The following is a 26,299-nucleotide window of genomic DNA, read 5'->3' as shown; positions in this document are numbered from 1 at the left end:
CATACTCACACCTCTTTTTCTAGAGAGGCAGTAACAGGACAGCTTATGTCTAGAAATGTCTCACAGACTATTAGCTTCTCATTGGTGAGAAGGTTATTTAAAAGCTTGACTGCTGCTGAACATAGAATACCAACAGTAAACCTCCTACCACAGACAGATATCTGACTTAGGCTGCCATTCCTCTGATTTCACTGCAAAAAGCCCTGCATTAGGACCTGCTGTAAAACTTTTGAAAACTTTTCCAGGAACTTCTAGAGTTGATGAACAGTACTCCTCTTTGTATCACATCTACTCCAATTTGTTAAGCCTTCTCTCTTTGCAACCCAAGGCCTACTTCTCAATTATTGTGTTTTATTCCTATATTACTGAGACAATTAATAAAATATAATTAAACACTTCCTTAATTTGAGGCTGTTTCATAATATATTATCATCTGCAGCCAACATATTCTCTTATTATAGTGTTGTTGCATTCTCAGTTTAAGCAACACGAGTTCATTCAGGGTGCTCACATAGCAAAGATACTCACAAAATTCATCTCCCACAACCACTGGCTGTCTCCAATGAGCCGACAGCACAGGTGCCCCATAGTACCTCATGTGGTTCCCAAACTAATTCAGATTTGAACCTTGGATTGTGTTGCATCATCTACAGCCAGCTCATAGCCAGAAGCGGCAATGAGAGCAAGCATGTTTCCTTTCTGACTCCTGCTTTATTGGATAGGTCCTGCCTCCACACTTACTCAAAATCTTTTTAGGGTTAGGTGATCTTTAATTGCTGGGCCCTCACATTTCCTGTTTGGAAATCAATCCACCAAGAGGACTGGGCATTGTGCCCAAGATGGTGCCGGCATGCCTTCTCTGTAGATATCAAAGGTAGGATGAGGAAGCCTGGAGTAGGAAGCCTCAACAGGTACTAGGCAATGCAGTGAAAGCTTTATCCCATTGCCACCACAAAGCTGCTTTAAAACCAATGTATTTGTTCACAGGGAGGATTCCTCTGGTGTAGAGGAATTACTGAAATGTGTAGAGCCACTTGAGAGTGCCTGGAGAACATGTGGGCATGTCTGAAGCATTACTAATTCCTTCTGGGTCCTCCTGACAGCTGCTATTACAATGGGAGTATAGTACCTCCTGAAGGAGCTGTGTTATTACAGGGGAATGAGGAAATACAGCACACAGAAGAATCCATGAGAATGTCTTCTACCTCCTTCATCTCTAGGGCTTCCATTTCCTGCAGATCCTAGTGTCTGATGGAGGCTGAGAGACCAAGCTATCTACACACCCTGTGATGTCCCAAATCTTCTCACCTACTGGTACATGTAAGATAGCCTGGAATTTCCACTAGCCTGATGAGTCAAGATTTTTAAAATTATGAGCCAAAAGTTAGAATCCTAGGCCAAGATTTCCAAAAGTAACTAGAGATTGGGGATACTTTGATTTTTGAGTGCCCATCTTGAGACAGTTTACAGGGGCCTGATTTTCAGAGGGTGGTTGCTCAGAGATTTTGAATATCAAGCTTTTTTTATGTGTCTGAGTTTGGAAACCGCAAAACTGAAGTACCCTAAATAACTTTGAAAATCTCAGTGTTAAGTCTATAGATAGGCACCACCTTGGTTTTCAAAAGGGCTACATTTTCAACAGTTACCATTAAATTCAATGGAAGTTGAGTGCTCACACTTTTGAAAATCAGGAATCAGGAAATATATATTAAAAGCCTATCTTTAGCCTCCTAGGGTAACATTTTCAGGACATGCCCAAGTCAGTTTTCAAAATATGACAGTTTCCTGAATCACTAAGGTGCTTTGAAAATTTTCCCTTAATTTTGAAAATCTTGATTCTGCTATTTCCTGGACCAGCTGTACCCTCCCCACTCCATTCCCCCTCCAGTTTGGCTGGGGATGAAGGTTACCTATCCCATATAAAGTAAGCGTGAAATATCATTTCCCTTTTCTTTATGTAACCCCCAGCTTGTGGGTTACATTTACATAAGGGTTGTTTTTCAAATTGCTTTCTACTAGAGTTAGGCAATTAACTTTTAACCGTGAAAATTGACCAAGAGGTGGAATTCTGTGACTAGAAGTCATGTGAATCCTGCACTACCTTGCATATGATAAGTGCTGATTGAAGAAACTTTTTACAAGCAAGACCATGAACTTTCTTAGACTGCTTTCCTTCTTCTATGTTACAGACAAGAAATGGCATTTGAAACTTAGAATCATAGAATATCAAGGTTAGACGGGACCTCAGGAGGTCATCTAGTCCAACCCCCTGCTCAAAGCAGGACCAATCCCCAACTAAATCATCCCAGCCATGGCTTTGTCAAGCCTGATTTTAAAAATCTCTGAGGAAGGAGATTCCACCACCTCCCTAGGTAACCCATTCCAGTGCTTCTCCACCCTCCAATTGAAAAAGTTTTTCCTAATATCCAACCTAAACCTCCCCCACTGCTACTTGAGACCATTACTCCTTGTTCTGTCATCTGGTACCACTGAGAACAGTCTAGATCCATCCTCTTTGGAATCCCCTTTCAGGTAGTTGAAAGCAGCTATCAAATCCTCCCTCATTCTTCTCTTCTGCAGACTAAATAACCCCAGTTCCCTCAGCTTCTCCTCATAAGTCATGTGCTCCAGCTTCCTAATCATTTTTGTTGCCCTCCACTGGACTCTTTCCAAATTTTCTACATCCTTCTTGTAGTGTGGGGCCCAAAACTGGACACAGTACTCCAGATGAGGGCTCACCAATGTCGAATAGAGGGGAATGATCACATCCCTTGATCTTATACAGCCCAAAATGCCGTTAGCCTTCTTGGCAACAAGGGCACACTGTTGACTCATATCCAGCTTTTCGTCCACTGTAACCCCTAGGTCCTTTTCTGCAGAACTGCTGCCTAGCCATTCAGCCCCTATTCTGTAGCAGTGTATAGATTCTTCCATCCTATGTGCAGGACTCTGGACTTGTCCTTGTTGAACCTCATCAGATTTCTTTTGGCCCAATCCTCTAATTTGTCTAGGTTCCTCTGTATGCTATCCTTACCCACCAGCATATCTACCACTCCTCCCAGTTTAGTGTCATCTGCAAACTTGCTGAGGTGCAGTCCACGCCATCCTCCAGATCATTAATGAAGATATTGAACAAAACCAGCCCCATGACTGACCCTTTGGGCACTCTGCTTGATACCAGCTGCCAACTAGACATGGAGCCATTGATCACTACCCGTTGAGCCTGATGATGTAGCCAGCTTTGTAGCCACCTTATTGTCCATTCATCCATCCCATACTTCTTGAACTTGCTGGTAAGAACACTGTGGGAGACCGCATCAAAAGCTTTGCTAAAGTCAAAGAATAACACATCCACTGCTTTCCCCTCATCCACAGAGCCAGATATCTCATCATAGAAGGCAGTTAGGTTAGTCAGGCATGTCTTGCCCTTGGTGAATCCATGCTGACTGTTCCTGATCACTTTCTGCTCCTCTAAGTGCTTCAGAATTGATTCTTGAGGACCTGCTCCATGATTTTTCCAGGGATTGAGGTGAGGCTGACTGGCCTGTAATTCCCCAGATCCTCCATCTTCCCTTTTTTAAAGACAGGCACTACATTAGCCTTTTTCCAATCAGCCAGTACCTCCCTGGATCAGACATGAGTTTTCAAAGATAACGGCCAATGGCTCTGCAATAACATCTGCCAACTCCTTTAGCACTCTTGGATGCAGCGCATCCAGCCCCATGAACTTGTGTCTGTACAGATTTTCTAAATAGTCCTGAACCAATTCTTTCTCCACAGAGGGCTGATCACCTCCTCCCCATGCTGTCCTGCCCAGTGCAGCAGTCTGAGAGCTGATCTTGCTCCTGAAGACAGAGTCAAAAAAAGCACTGAGTACATTAGCTTTTTCCACATCCTCTGTCACTAGGTTGCCTCCCTCATTCAGTAAGGGGTCCACACTTTCCTTGACTTTCTTTTTGTTGCTAACATACCTGAAGAAACCCTTCTTGTTAATTGTGAATGTGTGGGACCGGGGCTCGACTGTCTCCGAGGGGCGGAGGGGAGCCACACAGGCTCGCTACACATTCTCTGGCTGGGCCAGCCCCCGGGTTCCGGTCCTGGGGCGACAAACACAAAGTCACAAGGCCCGGGTCCCTGGGTTCGGGGCAGAGCAACCATACAGAGTCAAAGGGGCTCAGGCCCTCTGCTTCAGGGCTGAGCAAAAATACAGAGTCAAAGGGGCTCAGGCTCTCTGCTTCAGGGCTGAGCAACAATACAGTCTAAAGTGGGGGGCCAAGCCCTAAGTTCAGGTGGGGCACCAAACGCAGAGTCACAAAGCTCAGGCCCTTTTGGCTCAGGGCTGAGCAAAGCACAGGGTTTAGGAGGCTCAAGTAGAAAGGCCTCCTCAGGCCTGCGATAGGGGGCATCTGCCACTCCACTGCGTTCCAGTCTGGGGCCCTAGCAGCGGCCGAGACTCGCTGCTGTCAGTGGGGATCCTGGCCGCAACACACTGACATAGGCCCGGATATGGTTCCAGCCTGACCGGAGTCGGCTGCCCCCGGGCTACTTCCAACCTCCCCGTCAGGGCCTACCAAGTCCGTGGGGTCGGCCCCCGTGAAGTCCAGCATCATGGGCTCCTCGCGGCCAGGGCTAGGTGGCAGGTCCGGCAGTTCCTCAGGGAAGTCCGGCCTGGCTTGCTCCGGCTGTTCCTCCGGGTAAGCAGGGACGGGGAGATCCCAGCGGCTACTCTGGGTAGTAGGCATGGGGAAGCTCTGGCAGTTCCCCCGGGTAATGGGCATGGGGAAGCTCCGGCAGCTCCTCCAGGTAGCGGGCGCGGGGAAGCTCTGGCCAGTCGCAGCGTGTGTCCTGGGTCCTAGAGGGTTCCGAGTCTCGAGCTCCCTCCAGCACATCTGCTCCCTGCGGCGGCTGGGGCCCGACTGAGCTCTGACAGCCGGCTTTTTGTACTTTCAGGTTGTCACCTGATCATCTGAGGGGCGTGCTCACCGCACCTAAGCCCCGCCCACTCAGGCTCCTGGCTGGGCACTCCCACCCCTGGGCTGGAGGGGAGCCACACCGACTCGCTACACACACATCCCCTCAAGTCTGGCTCCCACTCATCGGGGCCAGGCTCCTCCATCCCCCCGAGGCGGGATAAGAAGTCTGCATTGGCATAGTCTTTACCTGCCGGATGCTGAACGACAAACGCATAGGGCTGTAAGGCCATGTACCAGCGCATGAGACGTGCGTTGTTGTTCTTCATGCGCATCAACCATTGGAGGGGGGCATGGTCCATGACCAGCGTGAACAGGGCGCCGAGGAGGAAAAACTGGAGGGCCTTGCAGGCCCCTTTCACGGCGAGGGCCTCCTCTTCTATCACGGTGTAGTTCCTCTCCCGGGGAAACAATTTCTGGCTGAGGTACAGCATCAGGTGGTCTCCTCCATCTACCTCTTGGGACAGGACCGCGCCCAAACCCACCTTGACGCGTCCATTTGAAGGATAAATCTCCGGCTGAAGTCCGGGCTGTACAGAACTGGCTCCTGACACAGGCATCTCTGGAGCATCCTGAAGGCTACTTCGCATTCCAGGGTCCACCGTGCCTGTCAGGGACTGTTCTTAGTCAGCAGCTTGGTTAGGGGGGCTGCGATGGAGGTGAACTGTGGGATGAATCGCCAGTAGTATCCGACGAGGCCCAGAAACTGCCGAACATGGTGTTTTGTCATCGGTGTTAGGCAGTCCGTGAGGGCTTGCACCTTCCTCACAAGGGGTTTTATTCATACTCCCCCAACGGTATAGCCGAGGTAAGTGGTCTCCTGCCAGGATATACGGCGTTTCTTGGGGTTGGCAGTCAAACCCGCCTGCTGAAGGGATCTCAGGACCGCGGCGACCCAATTTAGGTGGTCTTCCCAGCTTCGGCTGTAGATTACAACATCATCCAGGTAGGCGGCCACGTAATCGCGGTGAGACCGTAACAGGTGGTCCATTAGTCGCTGGAAGGTTGCCGGGGCCCCATGGAGACCAAAAGGCATTCGGGTGACCTGGTAGAGTCCCGTCAGGGTGGCAAAGGCTGTTTTTTCCTTCAAGGCCTCATTGAGGGGGATCTGCCAGTAGCCTTTGCTGAGATCAAGGGTGGTAATAAATTGGGTTTCCCCGAGGCGGCCGAGCAGCTCATTCACATGGGGCATCGGGTAGGCATCAAAGCGGGAGATGGCATTCACCCTCCAGAAGTCTATACAGAACCGGCGGGTGCCATCTGGTTTGGGCACCAAGACCACCGGACTGCGCCACTCGCTTCGGGATGGTTCGATGACTCCCAAGGCCAACATGGCCTGGACCTCCTCCTCGACCTCCTCCTCGACCTCTTGGCGCATCCTGTACAGCAATGGCCGGGTTGTGTCTCGGACGATCTTTCCCAGCTTGGTCTGGATCGAGTGGCAGGCCAGAGTTGTGTAGCCCGGTAGCGCCGTAAAGGTTCTCCGGAAAGCCCGCAGGAGACAGTTGGCCTGCTTGCGCTGCTCCTCCGTGAGTGAGCCCCCAAGCGGGGGTGCCGCGGGGTCTTCCATCTGGGGCACCTGGGCTCCTAGCTCCGGCTCTGGTGGGTAAGGTTTGATTAACAGACCCTCCCAGTCGCGCCATGTCAGCAAGTTGACATGGTAGCGTTGTGTCTTTTTGTGTCTGTCTGGTTGGCGAACCTCGTAGGTGACGGGCCTCACCTTCCGGGTTACTTCGTAGAGTCCCTGCCAGCGGGTCAATAACTTTGACTTGCTCGAGGCAGGAGGAGTAGGACCCGATCCCTGGGAGATAACTCCTGTACCTGGGCCTCCCCGTTATAGGTCCGCCCCTGTCGCTCCTGTGCTGTCCTTAAGTTATCGCGCTCCAGGGCCCCCGCCTGAGCGAAATACTCCTGTAGTTGGAGGACGTACTTCAGGAGGCCCTGGGTCGGGGAGGTGGACCGTTCCCAGGTCTCCCGCATTAGGTCCAGGAGGCCTCGCAACCTGCGCCCATATAGCAGTTCAAAGGGGGAGAATTTCATCGATGACTGGGGGACCTCCCAGACGGCTAACAGCAGGGGCGGAAGGAACTGATCCCAATGGCGTAGCTCCTCTGGGGGGAACTTCTGCAACATCTCCTTGAGGGTTCGGTTAAACCGCTCCACCAACCCGTCCGTCTGCGGGTGGTACACAGAGGTGCGGAGCTGTTTAACTCCCAGCAGTTCACAAACCTGCCTCAGCAGCCGGGAGGTAAAATTGGTACCTTGGTCGGTTAGGATCTCCCTGGGCAAACCCACCCGTGCAAAGATTTTCACCAGCTCCCCCGCGATAGCCCGGGCCATGATGCTCCACATTGGGATGGCCTCGGGAAAGCGGGAGGCATAGTCTACGAGAACCAAGACATACTGGAAGCCGGTAGCGCTCTTCAGGAGCGGGCCTGCTAGGTTCATGGCCACCCTCCATCAGGGGCCTCCATCAGGGGCATGGGGACCAGGGGTGCCTTGGGTACCTGAGGTGGAGTGGCTAGCTGACACTCTGGGCAGGAGTTACAGTAGCTCTTCACGTCCTGCTAGATCCTGGGCCAAAAGAACCGTGCCAAGGTCCGGGCAAGGGTCTTCTCATGTCCCAGGTGCCTGGCGGCCGGCACATCGTGGGCCAGTTTCATCATGGCCCGCTGATGACACCATGGTACAAGCAGCTGGGTCTGATGTTCCTGCGTGCGGGGGTCCCGGTCGACCCGGTAGAGATGGTCCCGGCGCAGCTCAAAGTGGGGCCACTGAGTTGCTCGCTGAGGATCAATAATGGCCCCATTGACTGCTGCGAGTTGCTCATAGGCCCGGCTGAGGGTAGGGTCCGCCCGCTGGTCCCGGCAGAAGTCGGTGTCAAGGCGGGGCTCGGGTGTGGGCTCCCTCCGCGGCTCACCAGCTGCCTCCTTCTCTGCCTCAGTCCCCTCGTCCGCCTCCGCAGCCTGTGGCAAGGGCTCCCAGGAGTCGGCTTCTAACGCCGGCATCGACCGGAGGACCTCCTCAAAGGCGGGCCAGTACCGCTCCAGGATTACTGAGTACGGTAGTCAAGGAGCTAAGCCGACCACCGGCTGTTGGGTGATGCCAGCTACCGTTAGCAGGATCCGGGCGCTCGGATAGGGCTGAACGTCCCCATGAATACGCTGCAAGTGGATCAGCCCCAAGCGGTGGTCGGCCGGGGGTCCCAATGCCTGGCGGACCAACATTTGGCCACAGCTAGAGTCGATCAAGGCCTGCGTGGCTTGGTCCCCAACGCTCACTGGGACTGTGAGCTTGGGAGTCTGTGGCAGTCGGGCCCGAGTGTCCCCCACACAGACTTGCCCGAAGCTACAACCCATTTCTGGGCAGTCTTGCTGGAGGTGCCCCGTCTTTCCACAGCTGAAGCAGAGGCCGAGCTCGGGGCGCTTGCCCCAGGAGGCTGCCATGCTCAGGCTTTAGGGAGGGCTCCGACGGGCCCCTGGGGGCCCCTGGCCGGGGGGCGTCGCTGCAGGCCAAGGGGCGAATCTGGGCGCTGGACCCAGGACCCCGACTGGGTGTCCAGTCCGCGACCCGGGTGTCATGGCCCGGTCAGGGTATTCCCCTTCCTCTCACCGTGGGGGCGTTCGGGTCCCGAGTGGGCAGCCGGAAGGTGGGCCCCATGGAGGCTTCCACGGCGAGGAAGTCGTCTATAAGCAAGACGGCCGCAGCCAACGTCGCTGGCCGGTGGTGGAGCACCCAGGCCCTTCCCTGGGTAGGCAGAGTGTGGATGAACTGCTCCAGGACGACCTGTTCGGTTACCTCCTCGGCCGTCCTGGCTTCCAGCTGCAGCCATCGCCTACACGCCTCCTTAAAGGTTTGGGCCACCAGCCGCAGTCGGGTGCCCGCAGGGTATGTCTGGCTCTGGAACCGCTGCCGAAAGGTCTCGGGGCTGACGTCCAAGGCGTCCAGAATCACGGCTTTTACCCGGTCATAGTCTCTGGCTTCCTCGGCCACCAGTCAGCGGTAGGCCGTCTGGGCCATTCCGGTCAAGTATGGGGCCAGAAGAGTGGCCCATTGGTTTCGGGCCCGCCCCGCGATGAGGGCCACGTGTTCAAAGGTGACCAAAAAGGCCTCGGTGTCATCGTCCGGGCCCATCTTGGTAAGTCGTAGGAGGGCAGCCGAGCGTGGCCCCCCAGCGCCCGCCCCTGCTGGCCCGTCGGCGGGGCGGGGTAAGGTGGCCACGAGCTGCTGCAGCTGGCTCCCAAATTGCTGCACCAGCTGCTGCTGATGCTCGAGCTGAGCTGCGTGCTGCTGCTGCTGCTGCTGTAGGAGATGGGCGGCATCTCGCTGCTGCTGCTGCTCGAGTTGGGCGGCATGCTGCTGCTGCTGCTGCAGCTGGGCTGCCTGCTGCTGCTCCTGGCTCTCGGCCAGCAGCTGGAACAACTGCTCCATGTCCATGGTCTTTGCTGGGAGGGGGTGGACAGCCACCCTCTTTCCGGCCCCTTCTCACAGGGGCAGGGGTTCCTCTGTCACTGGTCAGGTGCCATGTGTGAACATGTGGGACCGGGGATCGACCCTCTCCGAGGGGCGGAGGGGAGCCACACCGGCTTACTGCACGTTCCCTGGCCGGGCCGCCCCCCCTGGCTCTGGTCCTGGGGCAACAAACTCAAAGTCACAAGGCCCGGGTCCCCGGGTTTGGGGCAGAGCAACCATACAGAGTCAAAGGGGCTCAGGCCCTCTGCTCCAGGGCTGAGCAACAATACAGAGTCAAAGGGGCTCAGGCCCTCTGCTTCAGGGCTGAGCAACAATACAGTCTAAAGGTGGGGGCCCAGCCCTAAGTTCGGGTGGGGCACCAAACGCAGAGTCACAAAGCTCAGGCCCTTTTGGCTCAGGGCTGAGCAAAGCACAGGGTTTAGGAGGCTCAAGCCCTCTGGTTCAGGGCTGAGCAGCAGTACAGTCTAAAGGGGCCCAGCCCCAAGTTCGGACGGGGCAGCAAACGCAGAGTCACAAAGCTCAGGCCCTTTTGGCTCAGGGCTGAGCAAAGCACAGGGTTTAGGAGGCTCAAGTAGAAAGGCCTCCTCAGGCCCGCGAGAGGGGGCATCTGCTACCCTTGGAAGAGTGGCAGGGGGAACGCAGGCCCTCCCACTCCACTGCGTTCCAGTCCGGGGCCCTAGCAGTGGCCGAGACTCGCTGCTGTCAGTGGGGATCCTGGCCGCAACACACTGACATAGGCTCGGATATGGTTCCAGCCTGACCGGAGTCGGCTGCCCCCGGGCTACTTCCGACCTCCCCGTCAGGGCCTACCAAGTCCATGGGGTCGGCCCCCGTGAAGTCCAGCAGCATGGGCTCCTCGCGGCCAGGGCTAGGTGGCAGGTCCGGCAGTTCCTCAGGGAAGTCCGGCCCGGCTTGCTCCGGCTGTTCCTCCGGGTAAGCAGGGACGAGGAGGCCCCAGCGGCTCCTCCGGATAGTAGGCACAGGGAAGCTCTGGCAGTTCCTCCGGGTAATGGGCACGGGGAAGCTCCGGCAGCTCCTCCAGGTAGCGGGCGCGGGGAAACTCTGGCCAGTCGCTGCAGGTGTCCTGGGTCCTAGAAGGTTCCCAGTCTCGAGCACCCTGCGGCACGTCTGCTCCCTGCGGCGGCTGGGGCCCAACTGAGCTCTGACGGCCAGCTTTTGTACTTCCAGGTCGTCACCTGATCATCTGAGGGGTGGGCTCAATGCAGCTTAGCCCCGCCCACTCAGACTGCTGGCTGGGCGCTCCCGCCCCTGGGCCAGAGGGGAGCCACACCAGCTTGCTACATTACTCTTAACATCCCTTATTAGCTGCAACTCCAAGTGTGATTTGGCCTTCTTGATTTTGCTCCTGCATGCCTGAGCAATATTTTTATACTCCTCCCTGGTCATTTGTCCAATCTTTCACTTTTCGTGAGCTTCTTTTTTGTGTTTAAGATCAGCAAAGATTTCACTGTTAAGCCAAGACGGTCGCCTGCCATATTTACTATTCTTTCTACACATGGGGATGGTTTGTTCCTGCAGCCTCAATAAGGATTCTTTAAAATACAGCCAGCTCTCCTGAACTCCTTTCCCCCTCATGTTATTCTCCCAGGGGATCCTACCCATCAGTTCCCTGAGGGAGTCAAAGTTTGGTTTTCTGAAGTCCAGGGTCCGTATTTTGCTGCTCTCCTTTCTTCCTTGTGTCAGGATCCTAAACTCGACTATGTGTTGGTCCTTGCCTCCCAGGTTTCCACCCACTTTTGCTTCCCCTACTAATTCTTCCTGGTTTGTAAGCAGCAGGTCAAGAAGAGCTCTGCCCCTAGTTGGTTCTTCCAGCACTTGCACCAGGAAATGGCCCCCTGTATTTTCCAAAAACTTCCTGGATTGTCTCTGCACTGCTGTATTGCTCTCCCAGCAGATATCAGGGTGATTGAAGCCTCCCATGAGAACCAGGGCCTGTGATCTAGTAACTTCTGTTAGTTGCCGGAACTTAAAGCTTTAAAGCTAATGAGTTTAATTTAAATGAGCTAGTGTTTGAAATAGATAACACTTTCATTTTGATAAATTAATGGTGTGGCAAAATACCCCTAAAAGATGCTTCTACCTATAAAAAAATATGATGCTCTCTAGAATTCTAATACTTCACCATATAATTACATTACCTAATCTGATTTATTTTACTGCATGAAACATAGTAAAAATGTTTCCTCTACACATTAACATAAATATAATTTTAGATCTTATACAAATGTTAGTGCAAAACACTCAAGTAACTCTGGAATCATATTTATTTACTGGACGGTTTGGATAACCACTAGTATCAGAGAAGAGTGTATTATGATTTATTTTGTTAGCTTAGCTGATAGCATGAAATATCAGATTACATTACTTTGGTTGCATAGAACATCCCTCTGCAGCCACATGTGGACACAGGATTTGATTAGAGCTGGGGAGCTGCAACTCCTGGTGCCATGAATCCACCTTGCAGGTCCTCTTGTTGTTCTGTATAAATATCTATTCTCATGGCATCCGTCATCATCTACCACTGGAGCATGGAGCCCGCTCAGCTCACCACTGTTGCTGTGAGCATTGTAAACACCTCACACATTATCCTGTAGTATGCACAGAACTTGCAAAAGCAGGCGAGGAGGCAACAACAGCGCAATTACGATAGTGATGAGGACATGGACACAGACTTCTCTCAAAGCACAGGCACTGGCAATTTGGACATCATGGTGGCTGCTGCTATGAAAGGTAGTGACTCTGGGAAATGTACAGGTCATAGTGGATGGCTTTGCTGCAATGGGGTTCCCTAACTGTGGTGGGATGATAGACAGAACACATATCCCGATCTTGGGACCGGAACACCTTGGCAGCCAATACGTAAACCACAAGGGGTACTTTTCAATGGTGCTGCAAGAACTGGTGGATCACAAGGGATGTTTCACCAACATCAATGTGGGATGGCCGAGAAAGGTGCATGATGCTTGCATCTTCAGAAACTCTGGTCTGTTTGAACAGCTGCAGGAAGGAACTTACTTCCCAGATCAGAAAATTACCATTGGGGATGTTTAAATGCCTACAGTTATCCTCGGGGCCCCCGGCCTACCCCTTAATGCCATGGCTCATGAATCCATACACAGGCACCCTGGATAGTAGTAAGGAGCAGTTCAACTATAGACTGAGCAAATGGAGAATGGTGGTAGAATGTGCATTTGGACATTTAAAAGCTCACTGGCACAGTTAACTGTATTCCCATTGTTATTGCTGCTTGCTGTGTGCTCCACAATATCTCTGAGAGTAAGGGGGAGACATTTATGGCGGATTGGGAGGTTGAGGCAAATTGCCTAGCGGCCGATTACGCACAGCCAGACACCAAGGTGAATAGAAGAGCACAGCGGGGCGCCCTGCGCACCAGGTGGCTAGTATCAGAGAAGATCCTTGTCAGCCAAACCCAAACAGCTCAGCATGAACAGGCCTCTCTCCACCGCGTGGCTAACAGCTGGGATAATTTCTTTTTAGCCAAAGGCAAACAGCCCAGCAGGAATGGGCACCTTTGAATGTCCCCTTAAACAAATTTCCTGTATTTCAACCAGGTGACCATGAATGATATCACTCTCCTGAGGCTAACACAGAGAGATAAAGAACGGATGTAGCTTGAATGCCACCAAAGCCCGGGCCCATTCACTGTAATGCTCTGTTCTGCAATGATTCCAGACTATTTTGTCCTACCATGGAGGATGGAATAAGGCTGCCCTCCCCAGAAACCTTCTGCAAAGGCTTTCAGAGTAGCTCCAGAAGACCTTCATAGAGATGTCCCTGGAGGATTTCCGCTCCCTCCCCAGACACGTTAACAGGCTTTTCCAGTAGCTATACTGGCTGCGAATGCATCCCAAGTCTTCAGGGCAAATTAATCATTAAACACACTTGCTTTTAAACCCTGTATTATATTTACAAATGTACACTCACCAGAGGCGCCTTCTCTGGCTTCATGGTCCAGGAGCCCACCTTGGGAGGGTTGGGAGGGTATTGGATCCAGGGTGCTGAACAGTTCCTGGCTGCCGGGGAGAAGGGATTCTCCGCTTGCCTGCTGTGCACTATCCTCAACCTCCTCCTCCTCCTCCTCATCTTCCTCATCCACAAAATCCTCATCTCTGTTGCGTGAGACTCCCTCCTTGTAGGTGTCCATGGACAGTGTGGGGTAGTGGCAGTGCCCTCCACCCCAGTATTGCATGCAGCTCATCATAGAAGCAGCATGTATGGGGCTCTGACCCAGAATGACCATTTGCCTCCTTTGTTTTTTGATACGCTTGCCTGAGCTCCTTAATTTTCATGTGATACTGCTGTATGTCCCTGTTGTAGCCTCTGTCCATAATGCCCTTGGAGATTTTGGCATATATATTAGCATTTCGTCTTTTGGAATGGAGTTCTGCCTGCACAGATTCTTCTCCCCAAACAGCGATCAGATCCAGTACCTCCAATTCATGTCCATGCTGGAGCTCTTTTGCGATTCTGGGACTGCATTGTCACCTGTGCTGATGAGCTCTGCATGGTCACCTGTGCTGATCAGCTCACCATGCTGGCCAAACAGGAAATGAAATTCCAAAGTTCCCCGGGGCTTTTCCTGTCTACATGGCCAGTGCATCTGAGTTGAGCGTGCTGCCGAGAACAGTTACAATGGAGCACTCTGGGATAGCTCCCGGAGGCCAACACCATCAAATTGCGTACATATTATCCCAAATTCGACCCAACGAGGTTGATTTTAGCACTAAACCCCTTGCCAGGGACAAGTACAGAAATCGATTTTAAGAGCCCTTTAAGTCGACAAAACAGGCTTGGTCATGTGCAGGGTTAAATCAACCTAGTGCTGCTAAATTCAACCTAAACTCGTAGTGTAGACCAGAGCTTGGATTGTAAGCTTTTTGGGGCAGGGACTGTCTTTTCTCACAGCACCAGCTATAATGGGGTCCTGGTCCATGAATAGGGCTCCTAGGCACCAGAGTAAGACAAATAATAATAATAATTAATAATAATCAGGGTTTATGTGGATGAGTATGAAGAGGTGGAGGAGATGACATCTACCACACAAATTATGAGCCAGTGAGCTGCATAAGGCTGTCAGACACTTGAGGTTGGAGCAACAGCTGCAACCCCTGTGCACTAGTAGTACAGATGTTCTGGCCATGAGTAGTATGAAATGTTTTGGCATACATGAGGCTGGCCAAAGGACAATTTCTACCACATATAGTGGCTGTACAAACACACCGTGTTAAACTATGGCATCTGTATTCCTTCTGCAGCTCCTACATGAGGTTTATGACATATATATTTGATGCATTACATGGAGTAAATTGACTTAGAACTGTTTTCTCCACCTTCAGAACTTTTGGTCTGTTCACTCTTGCCTAGTCCCTTCATCCCATCTAACAGAAAAGCTGCATGCACAGACCAGGGATGTCTCCTGGGGAATGCGAGCCTCCAAAATGTTTAATTTCTCTGTTTTTTAGAGCCCAAGTCTTGTACCATGGTTACTATTAAAAAATCAACATTTGTGAACAGGCCCCGCTACACAGGTCCCCCTGTTATTTCCTATTCTAAGTTAAGGGAACTGTGGCATTTCAGAATTATATAGGCAAATACCAATTTCTTAATGGCTTGCTGGCTGGGGAGCCCTCCTCCTCTGAGTTCACTAAAAAAGGGTGACCAAATTTCTAAATACCTAGGCCAGTGGCGCGTCTCTTCTGAAAGTACTTGGTGTGAAAGATTTTCCACTAATGGGACCATCCATATTTTACTATATCACAATTCCACAGGACAAGAAGTCATGTTTTTCCAATAATGTTCAATAAACATTAGTGCATTTCTAAGTGTTAGCTGGTACATGTATTGTGTAATACTGCTGTTCGAGCAAGATAGCATTAGGGGCTAATCCCCATTAACATACACCTATAGGCCACGTTTTATTATCTGGTGCCGCTACTGTACACTCTTACCATACAGCAAACCAACTGTGAGTGAGTGAATGGTGAATTAGCCCCTGTGGATCTGATTCTGAGCTCACTTACACCAGGTTAAATCAAGAATACCTCCATTAAAGTATTTGGAATTACATGACTGTAAAAACAGGCAAGTGAAGTCAGAATCAGGCCCACTGTGCTCTGCAGTGACAGCATTACATGCAGTAGGTGATGTCAAGAACTAAAGTGAGATCGTATCAAATAAATCAAACATTATTTTTAATGCTGGAATTTAAGACACTAATTGAAATATTATATTTTTGGCAGCATTATCACTACCTGCCTTCTCCATACATCCACCCCCACTATAAGAACAAACACTGGCATTATTCTCTCTGTGATCATAGTTAAACCAAAGAAACCCAGTGCAGATAAGTCTCCCAATGCATCCCCTTTGGCATTCCCAGGCTCTGCTATTGTGAGAGCAAGAGATCTCAAGCAGACATGCCAAACCCGTGAAAAGCAGAAATTGGGCTTGTTTTTGGCTTAATTGGCTTGTGAATTGCTTGTTGGCTAGTTTTTGGCTTGTAATTTGTTGCTTGTTTGGCTTGTAACTTGTTGCTTGATGTATCATGTTGCTTCTTTTTTTTGATCAGCTCCCAGCAAGCAGGGGCACGAGGGGGAGAGATTCAGGGGTGCACATCAGGCCCACCACAGTCCCAGACTGCAGGCCGGGGGAATCTAGTCACACAGAGTGTTGGGGTTCTTAGGGATTGGCTTGTTTTGGCCTTGTTTTGAAATGGGATTAGCTTGATTTTTGGCTTATTGTGAAAGGCAGGGTGCTTATTTACTGCATGAAAGTTGGCAACTGTGATCTCAGGCCATTCAGGAAACCAGGAAGCAGATCCTCAACTGGTGTAAATTATCATCACTACATTGAATTCAGTGGAGCTGGGACATTTTGCACTAGCTGAGGATCTGTCCAAAATGGGTGTCGGAAATGGCATCAAGTGGTGCTGACATCAAGTCATTGGGCTGACTAAAAATCTTACATTTCATTTTTTAAATGGTTTTAGGAAATTCATTTTTGAAACAGATTTTGTACTGGAAACCTTGCTAATTAAAACAAGAAAAATAAAAAACGTTGACGTTTGCAAACGAACAGCTGCAGCTCAGTTGTGCTTTATAATTACCGTACACTGTGGGACAGCGTTTGAGCCAGTTCTGAAATTAAAATTGATGGAAAATATTTAACTTGCCCGACAATCTTCCTTTTTGGAGGTTTGTAAAGCATTTCTAAATGCCACGAGTTGCAAAATCAAATTGGTTTTTGCCTGCTCTATCTCTATTTTCAGTGTACTTTTAACTATTCTGGCATGTTTATGAAATGCATCCAACTATAACTCATTGCTATTCAATGCATATCTAATGATTTTGAAAATAATTAACAGCACAGTATTTTATATCCCTGTAACACCTCCATCCAAGGAGCTGAAAGTGTTTGACAAATGCTAATTAATTATTAATTAATATTATTTTCAGTTTCCATATGCCTGTAGAGGATGCCAGATTATTTGTTCTATTACATAAGTACACATTAAATAAATTATTAAGTGCACATGCTTCATGCCATGATAATGATCGGTAGGTTAACATCTGATTCTTCACTCCTTGCTGAAACAGAACTCCCACTGACTTCTATGGACATTTCATTCCGAATATTAATTCTGGGTAACTAATGTAACTTCCTACCCAAAATAAGAACAAGTATTAAGCTATAGGCTCTTCAGTGTGCATTCACTGTCTTTGTCAATTTTCAGTCAACTGAGTTCAATGGGAATTATTCCTGGATATATTTGCAATACCAGGCTCTTAAAATAGTGTGCCACATATGTTTTAAAACTTTCTTTTCACCAAGTATACTGACTTTTTTTTAACATAGGAAGATTTGTGAAAGGGAAAAATAATGCACTTTTTGGCCTGTCACAAAAGGCAAGAACTGAGCAGGAAAATAGTCAAAGTATGACTTTCATCTCATCACTTGATCTTAGCAGAACTCTTACTTCCTGATCATCAAAGCTAAAACATCATAAAGGCTTTTGCAAAGGTGGGAGGGTCATGAAAGGTTTAGAAGAAAATTCTAAATAAGAATTGCAATAAGTAGCTCAAAGTTGCTGGTAATTTTAGGTAATAATATATACCAACTACATGTGGCTGGGCATATCTTGTATGCAAACCTTCTGCATTTTCAAATTTCGCCTGTGGAAAACTTCATTTTTGCCATGTTACTGACTGGGAAACTAAGTTACAGGTTGCAACTTGCTTTCTCTGTACTGTGACTTAGTGGAATTGTCATGGGCTTGAGAGTCTGGATTCTGGCACTGATTTTTGTGGGCTTGAGCAGGTTACTTAACTTATCCTTAGCTTTCCAGGGACAGATTCTGTGCTGTTCAGGGATCTATTCAGCACAGGCAAGTGGAGGAGAGGGGGTCATCAGTGAGCTTGTTGTGTCTCTGTTTCTGTGAACTGATCTTTGCCAGGTCTGTCCCCAGCATAAATTAAAACAGCCACAGGTTGCTCTAACTTGTGCCTCCTGGCTGTGATTCCCAAAGGGATCACATGCCATCTGAGAGTTGGCCAGGCACAGCTGCATTCTGATCCCACTCCTCTTGACATGTTGTCTATGGAGAGGAGAGGGCGGTTGGTGGACAACCTAGGTGTAAATTGATTTTTCCACTAGCTGAGACATCTGTTCCATTGAGGGAACACGTAGCAGACTAAACACAGCCAGTTTCAACTTGTGTGTAAGAGCTGGCCTACAGGGAGACAATCTGGTCCCCAAACAGTGAATTGGGGTAATAATATTTAGTTACTTCACAGGGTGATACGAGGCATTGCTTAAATGATGGATGTAAAGTGATTATTTAATTGTGTCTGTAAAAGTTCTCTGTACAGTGAGTGGAAATTATTGTCAGTCAGAGGCAGAGGAGGGAATATAATTCAGGATTTCCAAGCTCCCCCAACTTCCTCCCTCTACTAGACCTTTCGGGTGAGGGAGAATTATTAATTTTCTAGTATAAATTGTGAGTGGAAATTTTTTTTCAGGCTTTTGCAAACATCTAGATAATGACAAATACTAGATTTCTATCAATATTTTGTAACATTCACTCCCAACCTCAGACATGGGAAGCCTTTGTCTCAGCCATCAGGGGAAGGAAAACTCCGAGCCCCTTTAAGGATTCCCCCCCACACCTTTTTTAACTCCCTACCTTGTGGGCACTCAGCCTGCTCATGGGCTTGAGGAGGGAGATACTGCTTGGCTGATTGGTTGGACAGCAGGGCACAATGTAAGCCAGTTGGCTTGTATGCACCTTAGGGGAGAGCTTATAAACCGTTCCCCTGCCCAGGGCTGCATTCTACACCTGGCAGCAAAAGATGTGTGATTAGAGTAGGGACAGATTTTTAGGTTTTCCTATGGGCATGATGTTAGCTGTCTTTTAGGGGCTGGGAAGAATTTTTTCCCCTTACTGCAAGCTAGAGAGGCCTGGGCGGTATAGTGTTTATATATCTTTGTCCCAGAAGCCAAGAGACCTGGTGGGAAGGATAGGTTGTAAACTGTCTGTTGTCACTACTTGGCAGGTATCCAGTGCAGGCAATCATTCAATAGGAATCCCAGTTCCCTGATAAGCTGGAATTGGAAGCGAATTTGGAAAAGAATCTCCTAAAGAAACTGGGGAATGGGACTACGGCTCCTAATGTCCAGTGCAGCAAAGAGACAACATTCTCTTCCCCATCCCCTTAATCTTGTCTAAGAAGAGGACAGTGGGGTACCAGTTATGCTGTTCAGACCAGATTAATGTTGACTGTGTAGTAGCTAAGGGCAGCCTTCCCCAGGTAGTATGGGTTACAAAGGAAGAGTGGCCTGCACTAGATGATTTATTGCTCATGTTACTTAATAAAGCTGTGGTCCAATTAAATGATATTCCTGGTGTCTTCTCTTTCCTTCTGCAGTGTCGGGACAATGCTCCAATTTTGCAAAAATTCAGTGAACTCAAAACCATAACAATTTTGTTTTTAAAAAATAGCTACAAAAAGACTTGTATTAAATATTTGGCTTTGCTCCAGTTTCATATGTTAAAAAAAGGCGAGTGAACCTTACTTGTGTTCTGTTGAATTTAGTCATTTCAAATAGCTTTCCCTTTCTAGCATGACTGTTTTATTGTTATCAGAGCTTAACTTAGCTGAAGTTCTTCTGGTTTACCCTGATTTAAACATATAAAGAGCCAGATTTTCAAAAGTACATGTACCCAGATTTCATGCATGAAAACTCTTAATTCTCATGTTCAACCTCTGTTTTGTGCATGCATCAAGATATGAGTATATGCAAATCAGGAACTGGGCACACACATTGGAATTTGTGTGCCTGCAGGTGAGGCAGGCATAAAAGTGTGTGCGAGCTTTTGCATGTGCACACCCTGGAATCTGTTTCTAAATGCTTTGGGTCATGCATACATGTTAAGGCCCACATCCTGATGATACACCCAAATGACAACATGGCACTGCCCATGGTAGTGCATGTAACTAAACGTAGTGAGGTGAATACAATACAAATAAAAATAAATGTGTGATGTTTTACTTCTGGTTCACCACTCTTGGAGGGTTCCTACAGGGTAGTCTATTTGCTGCTGCAGCACTAATTTATGGCTTGCTGTAAATAGCAGCATACAGGTCAGACCAACCATGTTCTGTATGGTGATGACATGTGTTCTAACATATTATCGACATGTATCTGATAGTCCACTCGTGTGTGCCATGGCAGCAGGGCCACCTGGGAGGCAGGGAATGAGCCATATACCCCAGGCCCCCCATTTAAGAGATCCCTCAAACCAGTGGCATTGTGACCTGGTGCATGGGTCACAATGCTACTCAGGTTTGGCCCAGTTGACCCTCGATCAGGCAGCCTGGCTGAACCTGAGTGGCACTGCGGCCCTGGCACAGCAGAGAGCCTGACTCAGCCCCTGTGGGGACTGGAGCCACTACTGCAGGGTTACTATGGGGCATGCCAGCTCTTCAGTGCCCCACTCCATCCTTTCATCAGTGTTTTTGTACTGTTGGCACTCTTCACTTTCAGATTTTGCCCCAGACCCACCTGCATGCCAGGATGCTATCTAGATGCCCACATGAATACACTACCACTTGTGTGAAGGTCTGTGGCTTTTCCCTCCTGCACAGACATCAGCAAGATTTATCTCTGTAAATTTATGTATCTATCAGTGTCTATCTGTTTGCCATTTTTTTATCTTTCATTTTTACTCTACTGAGTATTGGTCATGTCTGGAAGTATTCTCAAGTTTGCTTTGCCTTAGCTGAAGAAAATGAGTAGAGTTTAAATGCCTTGGAATAAATTCAAGAGCACCACTGAAGCCAAAACCAAATATTTATTTTTGGATGTGTCAGGGCCTGTAATGTGGGTTGTCTGGTGATTGGAGCCAGGAGTAGCATCGGGATCGGGGTCAAGCTATGGGTCAAGCCAGAGTCAGACTCAGAAATCATGCCAAGGATCAAAGCCGGAGTTGGCAACTGGATGAGGAACAGGGATGAGGTGTGGTAGCAGGGATGAGGACCAAGAACCAGGCAGGAAACAGGGACTTGATTTTAAGGTCTGGGCAACAACAGGCCTAGCAACTAGTTGCTCGGACAAGGGGTGGGACAGGAACAGGAAGCTTTACATCCAATGATGTTCAATCACTGGTCTGCTGTAAGTCATCTGACCCTTCTGAGTCAGCAGGTATAGCATCTGGGGTGCGGTATTAGCAGCAGTTGCCATGTCAGCCCTTGCAGCTTGATGGGGCAGAGGATAAGGCTTGGCAGCCCCACAAGCCTGGATTTGAAACTTGATTCCCACAAACACCCATTTCAAGGGTGATCCCTGGATGTCTTGGGGCCATGCTTCTTAGGATGATTCCTGTGGAAGGCCCATACTTTTTCAGGGGTGTCCACATGATGAGTTAGCTCCCAAGAGCATTTTTGGGCCCATAGTCCTCCCAATCAATCACATAGTATGGGGTCCCTCTGTGACTTTGGAAGTCCAGGATGTGATGAACAAGGTACTCCTTGGTCTTGAACTTGAACCAGGGATGGAGATGGCATATGCTACCTGGAGAACGGATTGTCAAGGAAAGGCTTCAAGGGAGCTGTAATTCAAATGATCTCCTGAGTAATAGTGAAAGGGCCTTTTTATTGATGACCTAATTTGTGTGCAGGTCAGATGGTCTGCAGGTGTTTTGTGGACAGCTATATTTTCTGGCCTGCCTTTATAGTTGTGGCTTCCGGTTATGTTTGTTATCATGGCATTTGTAGGCTGCTTCTGCCACTTCCAGATGCTCATTTAGGTTGTCTTGGGTTCAATGAATGGTCTGCACCAGATCAGAGGCAGCAGAAACCATTGTGGCCATGAGAACAGAAGGGTGGAAACAAGAATGAAAACCATGGCTGGAGGAAAAAGGGGCTGGATTGGGTAGAGGAGTATTCCACATTATATGCAAATTCAGTGATCAGGAGTACCACAACCCAGTTGTTTTGGGAGTGGTTCAGGAAACAGTTGTTTGAGCACCTGGTTGACCCGTACCAATTGGCCAGTGGTGGATGCCTGTGGTCAGAGATCTAGGAAGTGAAACTCCTAGATCAACTGCTGCTGATTCAGAGTCTTGGCAGATTGTAGCTATTCTAGATTCTTATGGTTAGTTAAGATTAGTATGAGGTATTTGACTCCCCCATGGTATTGTCACCAAATCTCCCATCCAGGCTTGATGGCGAGTAACTCCTTGTCTGCTATTTCATAAATGTGTTCGGTTGAGGTGAGTTGTCATGAAAAATATGCAAATGGATGCATTCCATGCTGAGACCCTGTTTCTTGGGACAGTACTGCCCTGATGGCTAATTCAGAAGTGTCAGACTCAAGGACAAAGGGTAGGTGAGGATCAGGGTGGACCAGATCTGGGGAAGATGTGAAAGCTGTCTTCAGGAGTTCAAAGGCCTCCAGGGGCCAGTGAAACCTTGCAGATTTTTGGAGGATTGCAGTTATAGGGGCAGCAACCTTTGGCAATCCCAATGAATCTCTCGATGTCTCAGATGATCTAGGGTTCAAACCAGTCCTACATTGCAGATACCTGCAATCCATGCATAGTCTGTTTGCTGACACGATGAACCCTCAAATTTAATGGATGATTGCTCAAATACACACTTCTCCAGTTTTTCATATAACCCATGCTGGGTCAATCATGTAAGAACTTCACGGGCATGATAGTTGTGGCTTGCTTGACTACTGGAATAGGGTAAGATATCATCTAGATATGCCAACAAACTGGTCTAGGATATCTCAAAATATCTTGTTGATCAGGTGCTCAAAAGTGATGGGAGCATTGGTGAGTCCAAAGGGCATTACCAAATACTTGAAGTGTCTATACCTTGTTCTAAAGTCTATCTTCCACTTGTCCCCTGCCTCAATTTGAACTAGATTATATGTTCTTCTGAGGTCCACTTTAATAAACACCCGCAGTGACCATACTTGATCCAAGAGTTTGGGATTAATGATAAAGGGTAACCATTGCATATAGTTATTTGGTTCAGAGCCTTGTAGTCTACAAAGTCTCATGGAGCTGTCTTTCTTCTTTGGTTAAGGTACCAGGATACCTTCAGGGGAGGCAGAGCAGCGAATAAAACCATTAGAATAGAGCCTCAGAGTTATGAACACCTCGGGAATCATGCTTGTTCGTAACTCTGAACAAAAGGTTATGGTTGTTCTTTCCAAGGTTTACAACTGAACATTGACTTAATACAGCTTTGAGACTTTACTATGCAGAAGAAAAATGTTGCTTTTAAACATATTAATTTAAATGAAACAAGCACAGAAACAGTTTCCTAACCTTGTCAAATCTTTTTTTTAAACTTTCCCTTTATTTTTTTAGTAGTTTACATGTAACAAAGTACTGTACTGTTTTTGCTGGTTTTGTGTGTGTGATTTTGGTCTCTGCTGCTGACTGATTGTGTATTTCTGGTTCCAAATGAGATGTGTGGTTGAATGGTGTGTTTGTAACTCTGGTGTTCATAACTCTAAGGTTCTACTGTAGTTAGGTTTTTCTGGAGGTACTCCCTTAATGATGCTAGCTGTGGTTTGGACATAGAATATACACCCAAAAGGAACCTTGGCTCTGGACTGAAAGTTGATGGGGGTAATCGTAAACATGATGCAGGGGTAGTGAGTCTGCATTCCATTTTTCAAAGGCGCCATGGTAGTCTTGGTACTTTTACAAATAATTATTGGTTTATTATATTACATTTGTCTTTATTAGTTTTTACAATATATATGAAAAGCATGAAACTGAAATACAATGATGTAGCTTGTTTGGAAACAGCTAGCACATTTCCCGCACCTTTTATATCTTGAGTAAAATTACCTACTTTTACGCATAATTTTCTTCAAGCTCACTTAGTCTGCAGTACAGTACGATAAAGTATTAGTTAACTGTTAGAGGAGAGAAAAAATAATGTAGAATTGTTTTATACAGTATTGTTTCTGAAGTATTTTTTTCCCTTGCAGGACTGTTCTATTTACATTGACCTCTGTGGTTGTGGTTGTCATCACTACTGACTGGATCAGCTGGGACAAGCTGAATCGTGGATTTCTGCCAAGTGATGAGGTCTCAAGAGCCTTCCTGGCTTCTTTCATCTTAGTGTTTGACCTTCTTATTATCATGCAGGTACACTGTCTTAATGTTTCATTCAGGTTGCTGAAGCTGCCTAGTCACCATATTTCCACTAGAGCAAACACTGTTCAACTGAGACTTCATAAAGTTAAATAAATGTTTTGTTTGCAATTGCTATTGAGAGATTTTACATCAACATTCTCAGGGACTTTGTAAAAGCCAGTTGGCCTTGTATTGTGAAAACATTGCTGATTTGTTTTGCTAAGAGTGCCAGGTAAGAACTTGGTGACTTTCCAAATGGGAAGGTATCTTCTGCCAAAACTACACTGGGGGGAAAAAAACGGAAGCTAGTCATTTTGTAAATGTAAAGCCTCTATTATGAGGATGAGAGAAACTCAGCAAAGCAAGGGAAGAAAAACTGCCAGTCATTTCAAAGGCTTACAATATTTGAAATGTACACAATATAGGAATGCATTTTTTGTGATGAAAATTAACACTTGCTCTCAATATTCAATATTTCCACTTTCATGTAAACAATATTTTTACTCTGTTCAGTGACAGTTTGCTGCATGGCAATGTCTTTCAGCAGTCAGTGTAACTCCTTCCAATAGCTGCTCTTTGGTATCTGGAAATTAAGAAAGGAGTATATGCAGTAGATATAAGTCCAAACAACTTGTTTCATATGCCTATGCCTTACCCATCACCTCTGTCTATTATTTGAGTTTTGTCATAGTGGTGTCTAAAGACAACTCCGATACTCTAGGAAGAAAGGTCACTTTGGCTGACTTGGAAGAGGCCATTTATTGTTCAAAATGATCAACATTATTTGTCCCAGAGTTGCATCATTCGGCTGAAGTTTAATGAAGAGGTCCATAATAACTGTTTGGGTTTCCTCCTTTTTGGACATGCTATCGCATCTTTGTTCACAATTACTGAAATCTATTAACAAAGGTAACCAAATCAGACAGGTGTCCAGTTCTCTTTGATGAGGTACCAACTTTCCTGTAAATAGAGACAAGTATCCAACACCAGAGTAATTACCACAGAAGTGACAATGACATGGCAGCTAGATTTTATCAGCACTGTAATGGGACATCAGAGGAGTATAAAATTCTACAGTTTTGCTTCATTTTAAGTGTCCAGGAGTGAACCAATATGCTGTTTGTTGTTTGAATAGAAGGTTAAGAAAAGAAGTTCGGATTAAATGTCTAATGAGCCTATTAGGGAGACAAGGTAGGTGAGGTAATATCTTTTATTGGACCAACTTCTGTTGGTGAGTGAGTCCTTTATGATGCTTTCTTTTCTCCCATTCTGCATTTTACATTTAATTTGGTCTTTTAAAAAGATGCAAGCGGGTGTATAATAAATGGATCTACTTTGTGTAACTGTAATGAAAGAATGAATAGAAATGCACCAGACAGCATCCTATCCTCCACTGACTATTGTATGCCATGTATAGAAACGGGGCTGTCTTAATCCCAAAATCATTATTAAACAATCCTTTTGAGTTTGAAAAATGAAGTCACCATATTTTGAGGGGGGGTTGAGTTTAGAGAATTTTTATTTGAAAAGACCTGTTGCATGCCCTATTCCATATTTTTATGACATAAAGTAAGACTTGCTCTAATTGCATATATATATATAGTTTCTATTTTCACTTGGAGGTTACTAATGCAATGTCCAGTGGCCACTTGAAGACATTGGTATGTTAGTGAATTTGCACAAAGCACAAAAAATACCAACACTTAATAGGAGCATCACATGAAGATTGTCATCTTGCTCCAAACTTCTATCTGTGACTGTGGTCACCACGCACAAAAGATGGAGCACATCAGATCTTAGTGTCCCCTTCATTGTTTCTCTGGGGGTCTGAAAGACATTCACCAGTTCACTGCTGCAGCAATGTGCTGGCTATCAAATCTAGATATAAATTGGTGGTCATTGCTACCTACCCAAGCCATGTGAAAGAATGGTGTTTGTATAGTAGGAGTTATTTACTTATTTACAGATATTTATTCAGAATGCACAACTAAGATGAAACATTTTATTTACATTGTGGTTGTAGTATCAGTGCTTTGCATGGCAATAAAAGCAAGCTGATTCAGCACAGTATTAAATTACAAGCAAAAATTAATATTAGAATCAGGACCCTGTGATTATACTAGAGGGAAGCAAGCATATTTTGGAATTAAATGTA

The 26,299-nt window shown here is 47.5% G+C and overlaps 1 protein-coding gene across 6 annotated transcripts in view; it reads left to right on the top strand.

Annotated features, from left to right (window-relative positions):
- Positions 1 to 26,299, top strand: part of TMEM117 (transmembrane protein 117) — a 464,204-nt gene that overhangs the window by 364,757 nt on the left and 73,148 nt on the right. For all 6 annotated transcript variants that reach the window (XM_030548913.1, XM_030548912.1, XM_030548914.1 and 3 more), the window contains one exon: positions 23,997 to 24,156. In XM_030548913.1, coding sequence (XP_030404773.1) covers positions 23,997 to 24,156 — 160 coding nt within the window. The remainder of the gene's footprint in view (positions 1 to 23,996; positions 24,157 to 26,299) is intronic.

This window comes from Gopherus evgoodei, chromosome 1 (assembly GCF_007399415.2).
Source record: "Gopherus evgoodei ecotype Sinaloan lineage chromosome 1, rGopEvg1_v1.p, whole genome shotgun sequence".
Lineage (NCBI taxonomy): Eukaryota > Metazoa > Chordata > Testudines > Testudinidae > Gopherus > Gopherus evgoodei.
The sequence above is the reverse complement of the archived record's forward strand: the minus strand, read 5'-3'. Positions and strand labels throughout refer to the sequence as shown.